This window comes from Anoplophora glabripennis, unplaced genomic scaffold (genome assembly GCF_000390285.2).
Source record: "Anoplophora glabripennis isolate ALB-LARVAE unplaced genomic scaffold, Agla_2.0 scaffold152, whole genome shotgun sequence".
Lineage (NCBI taxonomy): Eukaryota > Metazoa > Arthropoda > Insecta > Coleoptera > Cerambycidae > Anoplophora > Anoplophora glabripennis.
In genome coordinates this window covers 826,432-838,531 of record NW_019416497.1, presented here as the reverse complement: position 1 = coordinate 838,531, position 12,100 = coordinate 826,432, and the positions used below count along the sequence as shown (strand labels likewise).

Sequence of the window (12,100 nt, the reverse complement as noted above, 5' to 3'; positions counted from 1 at the left end):
TGTTTAATATTTTGGCGTCTGCTGTTGAAAATCCAAATATTAGTGTCAGGAAAATAAGTAATAACCTTGGAGTTTCCAAAAGCTTGACAAATAAGGTACCTATTGAAGAAGTATAAGTTTCATCCATATCATATTGAAAAACATCAAGCACTGTTACCTCAAGACCACCTAAACCGCCTGCAATTTTGCCACTGGGCACTGGATAAAACACATGCTTACCCAATCGTCGCAAAGTGAACGTGTGAGCTGGAATTTGTGGAGAACATGTTGTTGGACCGTACTTTTTTGAAGGCAATTTAAATGCCAATGTGTATTTGCATTTTTTGCAAAATGAACTTCCCTTTCTTCAGGTACATATGCCTGCTGATTATTTGGTTCAACAATGGTTTCAGCATGATGGTGCCCCTCCACATTCCACTTTGGCTGTAATGTGATGATTTTATTGTTATTATACTTTTCCTATTACCTATTTATCTTTCAGGTTAGAGAACTCCTAAATCACGTATATCCAAACCAATGGTTAGGTCGTGATGGTCCAGTTCCTTGGCCCGCACGTTCGCCTTAAATAGTCTGGACTTTTTCTCGTGGGGTTATATCAAGGAGCGAGTCTACGAAGTACCATCAACGGATATTCAAGACTTAAAAGAAAAGATTCAAAACGAGTTTCTAACTAAAACGCCTCAAATGTTAAGAAATGTCCACATTAATTTTCATCGTAGATTAATGCTTTGTGTAGAAAACAACGGTGGACAGTTTGAAAATTTATTTTAAGTTAGCTTGCGACTATGAGTATTCTTTTTTCAAAATTCTATTCATCCAAATTTTTTAATCTCCAATTTCACTAATAACTTTCCTAATTCTTAATCACTTGTAGCGATTTTATTATTTTTTGATCTTATTTACAAATAAATGGTAACTTTCGAGAAAGACTTATTTATTAAACTGGAATATCAAAATTTTTCAGTTAATTAATTTTTATTTTAAATAGTGTAGCTAGACAACTAATAAATTTAATAAAAATAAATACCCTTACAATATTTTTCCCGACAAAGGAATGGGCGCAAATCCGGTATTTTACATAAAAATGTTTTTTTTTTTTGCAAAAACTACGCAACTTGGGTATAGGTAAAGCTATTAAAAAATTGTAGGGTCTACAGAGAGGCATCTAATGAAATCATAAAACACATGGTGTTCTATTTGAAAAAGTCAAGATATTTCAAATTTTAAATTATCAGGTTTGGCACGATTTTTTTTGCCCCCTGAATATCGCAGGTCAACTTTTGATACGTTTTTTGAAAGAGCCACTTCACTCTACAGTTCCTGAAAAAAATTATTTCTAGCTGTCATACAATCATAATTATGTCAACTGCTAGAAGTGACGAAACATAAGAAAAAAAAAATGAAAAGTCGATTATCTCGAAAACTATCAATATTTTAAGAAGGATCATAACACAAAGTCCCGTTGATTTTTCACGTAGAATTCGATAATGCCATAAAAAATAAAGGTTTCTATTAAAAAAAAATAAGTTGGTACCTGCCCAGGAAAAACTTAACACCCTGTACCTATATGCAAATTTATTTTCATTTTGTGCAGCTCGGGAAAGTAGGCAGCTCTGTAGAAAAAAAAATTAAGTTATATCTTTTATTAACCTAGATATTGGACTTACGCGCACTAGGTGGACACGGTGTATAATTGCTACAGTGAAAAGATATTGTTTCTAACTTGCTTAGATTTTCCAAAATGTTGGACAAAAAATTGCGCATATAAATGCTCCCTTTAAAACTAAAAATCGCATTGTGAAATTGGAAAGGGGCTCATTTTCTTTGTGAGGATTCAGTCTGTTGATATTTGCTACTGCAACCGTAAAACAAGTAGTACATAACGTAGCATCAGCAGTAACAGTAAAACAAGCTATAGTGAAGGCAGCATAGGCATTTTTGATGTTAAAAATTTTCATCTCAATCTTGATTTTATGTTGAAGAGAATCTTCGGTATATCCTTCACCTACTTTACCGCTTTTGCAACTTCCAACACACTTCAAAGTAGTGATTTTCTGTGCCACAATAAATTAAAGAAGTAGCTGCTGATCTTCAAGATGAATGAGCGGTATATGTTTTTGGATTTTCTAATTAATTTAATAATTTATAAGGAATCTGGCAATATCTGTAGGTATTTTTCCGAAAGTGTGAATGCCGGTTGGAAGCTAGATTTTCCTTGTCGAAAGTTGAGAAATAGTCGGCTAGTTGTTGTTTTTTGCACACGCAAATTTGGGTATTTTCAGTTATGAGTTTTTGTGAATGGAAGATGAACCAGTAGTATTATTCTGGTTCCTATTTTTCTTCTAACGTCATATCTGCAACCACCAGAGACAGCAAAATCAGCAACCACCTAAATATTAAACAATAATTGAATAGAAAAACGTATAGAATTATTAACAAAAACGCACCTTCATCAATAAAAAGCTATCATCTGGTGCATCTACAAGAAACCTTTTGATTTATTTTCTTGACAAACACCGACAATTTTTTGACTGTGCCAATGTGCTTTTGTTTTATAAAAGCAATCAAATTGGGTTATTTGCTGAAATCTTCATTTTTTGTAGACGTTCAACGTAAATTATGTGAATAATAATAATAATTATTAATTTTTTGAATTAAACAATAGAAGAGCTAATAACAAAATATACGTTCAAAAAAATATAGTAAAACAGGCAAACATTGATTGATTAAAGAATAGCTTACATTATAATCTAGTCATTTTCAACAGTTTTAACAAATGTTTTTGTTTGTATATAAAAGCTTAGTGTTTAAATATATTTTTGTTATATTAACATTTGTTAATTCCACTTGAAAGGAAGCTTCAAGATTATCTGAAAGTATGTGTTCACTTAAATACGCCCTGTATAATCGTTTTAACAAATAGTCATCTGCAACTTAATATATTTATAAAGCGGCCTACTAAATGATCTATTTCAGCAAGTGAAACGATTGCGTGCGTCTGGAAAATTGATTTTGATAAATAATTCAGCGTCGTGCTTTGGCGCTAATGAATGTCTCAAAACGTCGTTTCTTTTCAAAAGTGAATTATAAATGGATCGTTTCAGCCCTTTAGATTTAGACCTACCCACGTCGAGTGTCCATCAAACAAATCTGGGACAAATGTCATTCTAATCGAGAACTGCTATTGAATTTTATGGGACTAATTTTATCGTGCTCTAATTTAAAAATCAGGGGAAATATTAAATGTTTAATGTGCGCATATACGGTGTGATCGTTAATGTAGACAGAAAGCTGTAATTTTGCTTTATGTGGTATCTAGTTCAAAGACAATTTTTCTAAATTTAAAACCCTAAAGAATTAAGCTATTTTTGAACATTTTGGCGCCATTAGGTTTCTTGCAAAAATCGAAAACACGGCAATTTTTTTGTTGAAAATTTGACATATATTTAATTGGAAAATGTTGAACAGATTTTGCTAGGAGATACATTTTTAAGTTAAGTTACGGCGACGAGACGTTAGTTTTACTAAAAATTTCACAGCCATCCTCGCAAGAAATTATGCGATATCCGTTGACTGCACGAATACCTTAAAAACCAGAAGAGGCAGGTATAGGGAACCATTATACCATTCGAAAGAGAACAAAATTGTTCATCAGGTTGCGCAAAAATATACAAGGTGTTCCATTTAAAAAAAAAAGTTAAGATGGTTTAAAATTGACTAAATTCGGCATTAAATTTCTACCACCCTGTATGAATCATTGTGAAATTATGCCAAGGAAGCTTAGAGTTTTATTTATGCCCCCTATAAATTTTGTCGCTTTAACTTTAATATTGTAAAATACACATCCTTTTGAATTAGGCAGTGCTCTTTTATTTATTTTTTTTTGAAAAAAATTAAATATATCAAAAACGAATTTAAGAATAGGAAACCTTCGTTCGTAAATTGACGTAGAATCTGAAATAGCAAAATATACAGGGTGCTCCATTTAAAATAACAAAGATGACGCCAACTTCCGGTATAACTGGAAGTGTTAGGTGGACGCTATTATTTTAGTTAAGAGGGGCATGTCCGAAAACACTATTGCCCAAATTTTCAAAATAAAAATCGAAGTAGTCTCTGAAATATGTCTAATGTCTCGTCATCGTGGGATACCCTGTATGTATGTACAGGATTATTGGATGTAACTATCAACCCTCCATAATTTATTTATTTGTAAATTCAAGAAATAATAAATAAAATAATTTCAAATCAATGTAACGCGATGTGCATTCTAGGTCATATAACTTAGCACAAATGGCTGCCGCTTATATTTCAATTCGAAAATTTTTTGTCTTTACACCCTATATGCACTCAATCCGTGGACACACTCTATATACAGGCTATCTACTATAAAAGGGCCACTCCTATGTATCACGCTTAATGTACGACGCACGTCAAAAATCTTTATATGTTTTTTGTTGCATTTTTTGAGGCCTTTATGCTCGTAAAAACAAATTTGAGATCCATGGCCAACTTTGTGAGAATATATAAAAAATTGACATCTTTCACCTGGTATAAACAGATTTTGGAACTATCGTACGTAAATTGCTGCGCCCCCAACACGGGCAAAAAAAAAATTGCCATCGAAGTAGACTATGGCTACAAAATAATTGCTTGTTTTTTCCTCTTTCATGCGATATACCACACGTCGCCTTTATCTTTTATATTTATTACATTTTTTATGATTTTCATATAAAAAAATATAAAAATGTTCGTGTTGCTTATGTCAATGTAGAAATTGTTTTAAACACGCCAAATATAAANAAAAAGTGCATCACTTGAGGGAAGAAGATAAACCGAGGAAATTAGGGTTCTGTAGGTGGTGACAAGAAAGAAAGAGGGAATATCCTTTTATATGCAGGTCAGATGTGTCTAATTTTTATAACAATGGATTTTTTAATAGAAACATTCACTTCAAATCGACTAATGGTAATTTACCTTGGCACGGAGAAACTGCATTTCAACAGAGGTTTTCAGTAAGCGTTTGGGTTAGAATTCTTGATATCGACATCATAGGATCTTACTTCTATGATGGTAAACTGGTGGGTGCCAAATATTTCAGATTCTTTGCTTAAAAGAAGTATATTATATTCATTAAATTTGTAGTATTTAAAACAATTTCTACATTAACCTACATTTTTGATACCAAAATTATAAAAAATGTAATAAATATAAGGCATAAAGGCGGCATGTATATAGCATGAAAGAGGAAAGAACAAGCAATCATTTGGTGGATATAGCCTACTTCGATGACAATTATAAAAAATGTAATAAATATAAGAGATAAAGGCGGCATGTATATAGCATGAAAGAGGAAAGAACAAGCAATCATTTGGTGGATATAGCCTACTTCGATGACAATTTTTTTTTGCCCGCGTAGAGGGTGCTGCAATTTACAAACGATAGTTCCAAAATCTGTTTATACCAGGTGAAAGATATCAATTTTGCCATGAAATTTTATTAAAATAAGTTTTTTCTATCTCTTAAAATAAAAAAGTTAGACGACCCTAAACTTTCGGTACTTTTCCGGTTTTTTATGATTACTGACAAATTTGGACATGGATCTCAAATTCGTTTTTACGAGCATAAAGGCCTTAAAAAATGTAACAAAAAACATTTAAAGTTTTTTATGTGCGTAGTATATTAAGCGAGATACATAGTAGACAGCCTGTATATGGGACATGGGGAACAAAATCTGGTACATTTTGATATGACCTAACTATTTAATTGTGTATTCAATTTTTGTCAAAAAAACTGCTACTGTGGTTTATCAAATTTCGAGGTTATAAAATTGACGAACGCATATAATTAGGTACATTAATTGTTTTATAATTATGTTACGTCTATGTCATAATTACATGACTTTATTCACTGAATCAAGTTATGCCTAAAATTTTTAACTGTTGAACATGACGCTAAAATTCTTTATCAGCTAAAATTTAAACAAATACACATTTTTAACTTCCCTATTGTATCAATAAAATCTGTATTCCTTTAAGAAACTTACATTTTGCTTTATCAATTCTATTATTTAAAGATGCCAGTGAATGCCAAAAAAATTAAGTTAGTTTAGTTACAGGTAAACGTACGTATATCAATTTTCTTTAATTTCTCTGATAGATCCTGTAATTTGAGTTTATTTTTTTACTAATAATAGGTCGAATAAATTTTAATTCCATTCCGTCATATAAGTTTTTAATTTCACCCTCTTCATATTTAAGAATACATAATTGAAATTTAAAGTTTATACATATGAATAGATTTTGTATATTATATATTATCGTTTCATAAGTATTATTAATTAACTAATTCATCTAAGGAAGGGTAAAATATTTTCTTGTTCTATTCTGAAATAAATTTTTGTATATATTGTTTTTATTGTTAACTTATAGTGTGACAAAATACCAAAAAAGGGAAACTAAGAAATACTGCAAATAAACACTTATTGGAGCGATACAAAGACATTCTTATTCCCTGCATTTTCGAAACGTTTGCCAAAAACATGCACCGGAACCTTAAAATAGCAGTAAATGAAACAATTACCATTCAAGGAAAACTCTGGCAGAGCAGGATCAAGCGCTGTTATCCTGGGTATTCTCAGGTCCGGTCGAATAAGTTTCCCTGCGATTCCCGCAACATGGCAGCCCAGACTGAAACCGATGATGTGCAAATTTTCCACGGGCATTTCACCACTGTCGCTGTACATTTCGATAAATTGCTTCAGCCTCGTTCCTACGTATTTCACATTCATCACCGCCGTTCTGTACCAGGGGAAAGTTCCCAGTTCGGACCAGTCGAGAAGGATTAGGTTGAATTTTTCCGTTCTGTTCAAATATGCTGAAAATACGCCAATATAAAAATAAAACCTCTCTAGATGGGCTATATAAAAAACGTTATTTTGAGTAGCAGTCCGTTACTCTTGAAACATATAAATCAACAAAATTAAATCAGTTTGTCACAGTTCTTCTATGTTTACACAGAAAATATATTAAAAATTTACACAGTTGTAGTACTGTTGACTGTAATTTATATAGAAAATAGGGTAACTACAATTCGTGTCACACATTACCAATAAATTGTATTTGAAATGTATTTAACTTTACTACAATTTTGTTAAATACATTCACTTTTTATTTTGCTATTTAAAAATTTTGCAGATTTTCCACAAAGATTTTGAAAATATTCACAAATTTTGCAGAAATTATTGTGCGATATTGGAAAAATATATGTATTCCTACATACATAAATTTTATTTGAACAATGGTATTAATTAAATTTACGGAAGCAGTCCACAAAAGTAAAAGAAAAAAGTCTTGAAATATAGTCAACAAACGAATTTGGAAAATGCTGTTAAACTTCTTATGGTTCGGTAGCAAATGTTTTAATTTTTAATTTAAAAAATTTGTTGTTTCTTCCGAAACTGTGCTAAACTGAAATAAAGAATTAAAATTAATTGTCAAATTTTGATTATGGTATTATAAAAGGTCTTATATACAACATGTACTCTAACCGAATGTTGTAGAAAAAAATGTTTATATCATTTGAATTACTTCTATAATCTGGCAAACTTTTAACTGTTTCTTCCGAATAAATCTACTTTTTGATGCTGAATCCGAATCTGCAGCCCAAAAACTGATTTACCAGGTCATTTTTCAGTAAAACGCTACAATATCTCCTAAAATAGTGTGAAATTGTAAGGATAAGGTAAAACAACAATTTGTAAATACTTTGAGAAAACATCTTAAAATAATATTTTGTGCATTGGATACAAATATGTATATGCAAACTATATTCACACCCACCCCTACGAGGGGGTTAATTCCATGCTTAAGCTCAAATAACGAATGTTAGTGCAAAACAATGTGAAAAACTATATCCTTATATTCTATACTACCAAATATACAGGCTGTTACAAATTCGCTTCTCACTACAGGGATCTCGTAAACGGTAAGAGATACAAACTAGCTTAAATGGGGGCAAAGTTGCTTTAACAGGGGCCCACATTATGCCTCTAAAAAATCAAGGCTAACATGATTAGTTTCCGAAATATTTGAAAAAAAAACAAAAATTTTGGAAATTCGTTTTTGTTTCATTTCAGCCTTATTTGAGGTGGTATAGAAAAAAGAGGAACACTTTCTCATGGCCACTTTTTGCCCTCTATCGAATGGCATAATCAATTTTTATATATAAAGTTTCGTCTCTCCAGGACCATCATTCTTGAAAACCATAAAGTTTTTTAAAATTTAACAATAGTAAAAAAAAATTTTAAATTAAATTCTGCTGTGAATTATTATTACTATTTTTCAATTCGGTCAATGAAAATAAAGTTCGGTACAATTTTAGTGGTGAGTCATCCCCAATGAACACCTTGTAGTGCTTCAATTAACTTTAAATCATAGTCAAAGAAGACCAGTAATAATTCATGTACTAAATTTGGTTCTTCTACGGTAAAGTGTTGCAGAGATATTAATTTTTTTCGAAATTTAGGGCCCCACTTTGGGGCTAATAACTCCTCAGGGGTGCAAATTTGTATATAGGTAAGTTTGGTTAAATTACAAAATTTTGGACACCCCTATATGCACCTGCCCTGTGTTGGTTCTTATGCAAGACACCCTGTATAATATGATCAGATTTCCTTCTACTCTATCATATAAATTAATCTCCTTGTAGTATAGAAAAATTAATAGTTTATTTTGCACCCTCTCCACTGCATCTGTATAGTATATAGTATAAAATGTACTCCAAATGACTGAACAATACTCTAGCTGTGATCTAACGTAGGATATATACCTACAACTGTCTAATAGCATTTAGATTAGTAAACATTTTAGTATCACGTATTCTAAATCCATATATTTTCATAGCTTTACTTATCATGCAATATATTTGACTATTAAAATTAAGCTTTGTATCAAAAGTTATGCCCAAATCTCTCATTGTTTCAATCCTGGATAGCGGTATATTATTTATTTTAATTTGTACATTGTAGGGTTCTTTTTCTTGCCATAAGACATTATTTTATATTAAAATCTAACAAATTCTCACATGTCCATTGATATATTTTATTTAAGTCATTTTAAAGTGATTTGTATGTAACTAATTATCGACTTTACTATATATTTTCAAATCATCTGCAAAAAGTAAATATTATGATGAAGTAATAATAATTTCTGCTAGACTGTTAATTAAATTAGAAATAGTAGAGGCCCAAGATTAGAACCCTGAGGGACACCGGATAAAGCCATGAAATGAGTAGATAACCACATATAGACACATATTGTTTTCCTTTACTCATAAGTTAATTTAATAAGATTGTCATGAAATCCAAAATCATTTTTAAGTTTGTATAAAATGGAATCATGTGATACAGAATCAAATGCTTTCTGAAAGTATACAACAACGTTCACTTGACTTACTGGGCGATATTAATTAAATTACTAGCAGTTGATCTGTATTTCATATAGCAGTGCTGATGTATGTACATCAATTATAATACGCGCAGCTGAAGCGTTTTCCACCGACATTTTTTCAGCTGAACGTGATTTTTTATCATTTATTGTTATAAACAAAGTATACAAACAATTTCAGCTTTGGTACTAATAATTTTTTTACATTTTTTAACGCGGTAGTGGCCCTATTACGCCCACCTCCACTCGAAGAGCGGCAGCTGAAGGTCTTTCGCTTATAAGAAACCTTAGGAACATATGGATGAAAATCAACCTTAGTTCCATTGTTCACTAAAATGTGCTGCGGGCTCTCGGATTATTTAGAACAGTATCTCACAACAATATCGAGCTTAGTATTTTCAGACTCTCGCCCAGCGCACAATGAACGAAGAAAAACTAATAAGTAAAAAATAAAAGTAAAAAAATTGATGATATTCTCTTGGGTATTTATAAAGGTATTTCGACTACGAAGATGAAGAAACATGTTTAACATAATTGTTCAGTAATTAAAAAATATACTCTGAATGTTAAGTCGCTGTATCTTGGGAATGACCAGGAATTAATTTTTGATATGATAATGATGATTTTTAAATCACCTACTAGTGTAGGTGATTTAAAAAATCATCGATGGCATCACATTTTCTAGTTGGGACACTTTGTATATATATTTTTTTGACAAAAAAAAACTGAGAACCTTTTAATACTAAACGACTATCTGATCATTGTTTTAAAGCAATTTTATATTTGATATAATCAATTTATGAAGACGCATTGTACCTACTTATAAATAAATAATAGAAACAGTAACAAACAGTTATCTGATTTTAATTTGTAATTTTTAACGTGACTATTAAATCCTATAAAACCATAAAATAAATTAATCCACGGTGCCAAATGAATACATCAATTTCCCAACAGCCATAATGAATTCAATAAAATTATTCGTTGTTAACTTGAACGATTTGCATAAATTGGCAATTGGAAAATTTTACATTGTGATAGCTGTAAATGATGTTTATAATTTTTATTTTTAAAGACGAAATCTTCAACGGGAATTCTGTAAGTTACCCGGTAAAAGAGCAATGTAATATATCCAGTACAAGGCTAAGATACACATCTTAATTGCAAAGTTCAGCTCGTGTCGTGATATATGGTATTATAAAATACATTCAGTACACTTCAGTCTACGCGAGAAAGGGTCCGAGATGGATGGACGTGAGTGATAAATTTCTTCGGGCCGAGGATAAAGAAAAGGGTACAGAAAACGAAAAATCACCGAAATGAAACCAACCGGGGTATTGATTCTAAGGACAGATTTATTTTTTGGTGAGAAAAGAAATTGCTTGGGAAAAGATTTCCAACTTCTGACAATGAGTGAAACTGCGTGTAATATTTTTAATATATTATCTATAACCGAATTAACGTAAATTATCAGCAAAAAGTTCACATTCAAATTTTGAACTTTTTGTTTATAAATACTTACTCGTAGTACACTTATTTTTATTAACTAAAAATGTGTTATTTGAAATGTACTCCATTTATTTAAAAGACATCTTTTGTTGTTAATGTTTTAACTGATAGCGATATTAGGCCGGTCAAAATCGACAATAAATTCGCAAAACATGATGCATCTCTGATTTTTTAGTATGTTGTTTGGACCCATTAGGGCTATATATACCCAAGTTTGCAACTCTCAAAAAGTTGTGGAAAAATTTTTACACACCAAAAATCGCGAAATTTTTGGACTTGTTTAAGATTCTGCTCTATATCTCCTAGTCCATGCATTTTTCGTTGAAAGCTACTCTATACGCTTTTTAAGAGCATCAAATTTGTGACAAATTAAGCCTAACCGAAGCTTTGTAGGTCAATTGGTTACCGAATTACGACACTTTGAAAATAGGCCAGTTTTTCTAAAAATTTTAAATTTTAGTTTTAGACCTTCTTTGGACCGAAATTGCGTCGTAACCATTGATTCTACGAGTAGAACTTGTAGAATATAATTTGTAGCCAATTTCATTACCTTTAAATTAAGCGCAGAGCGGGGTCTGTAAGCCTCGTAGTTCTCTCAAAATCGCAAAAAAAAACATATAAGGTAAAATCACATTTTTCCAGAAAGGTGCCTAACTTTTTGTTGCATGAAGTGAGATTTAAACAAGCAGAACGTGTTATAATCATATATGAGGTATGTAAGTTGAATAGATTGTAGGTAGGTACCAAGATTATTAGTCAACAAGCTAATGTGAGCAAAAAAGGGGAGAAATGTGTGTAGTCTTTGACGGGTATCCTGAAGATGGCGCCCAAAAGAGTACCAAATTTGCAGAGCGATCACGACGGTATTTGTTATTTGTGTTTGACGCATCGACCATTATCGCAGTCCCCCAAGAGAAGATGCTCTCGAATGACGAAAACAAGGTTCGTCTCATTGAGCTTCTCTGTTCTGCTTTTGCTCTCGAGAGGATTGAGACAAAAATATCAAAAGAAGATGCAGACCGCGATATAAAAAAAAGTATCTCCAATGACCACGTCATCATCTTTGGAGAGGATGTGGATTTGCTCGTGCTCCTCTGCGGTCTAGGATCCAATAAAACAAACGTATACTTCCTGAAGAGTGGCAG

General features: G+C 31.6%; 2 protein-coding genes across 2 annotated transcripts in view; one reads left to right on the top strand and one right to left on the bottom strand.

Moving 5' to 3' along the window:
• LOC108908062 overlaps window positions 1–12,100 on the top strand; it is a 146,765-nt gene that overhangs the window by 86,435 nt on the left and 48,230 nt on the right. The gene's annotated exons all lie outside the window — the stretch shown is intronic.
• Window positions 1–12,100, bottom strand: part of LOC108908067 (pancreatic lipase-related protein 2-like) — a 49,957-nt gene that overhangs the window by 12,294 nt on the left and 25,563 nt on the right. Inside the window, exon 3 of the mRNA XM_018711977.2 lies at window positions 6,583–6,876. Within this exon, the coding sequence (XP_018567493.1) occupies window positions 6,583–6,876 (294 nt within the window). The remainder of the gene's footprint in view (window positions 1–6,582; window positions 6,877–12,100) is intronic.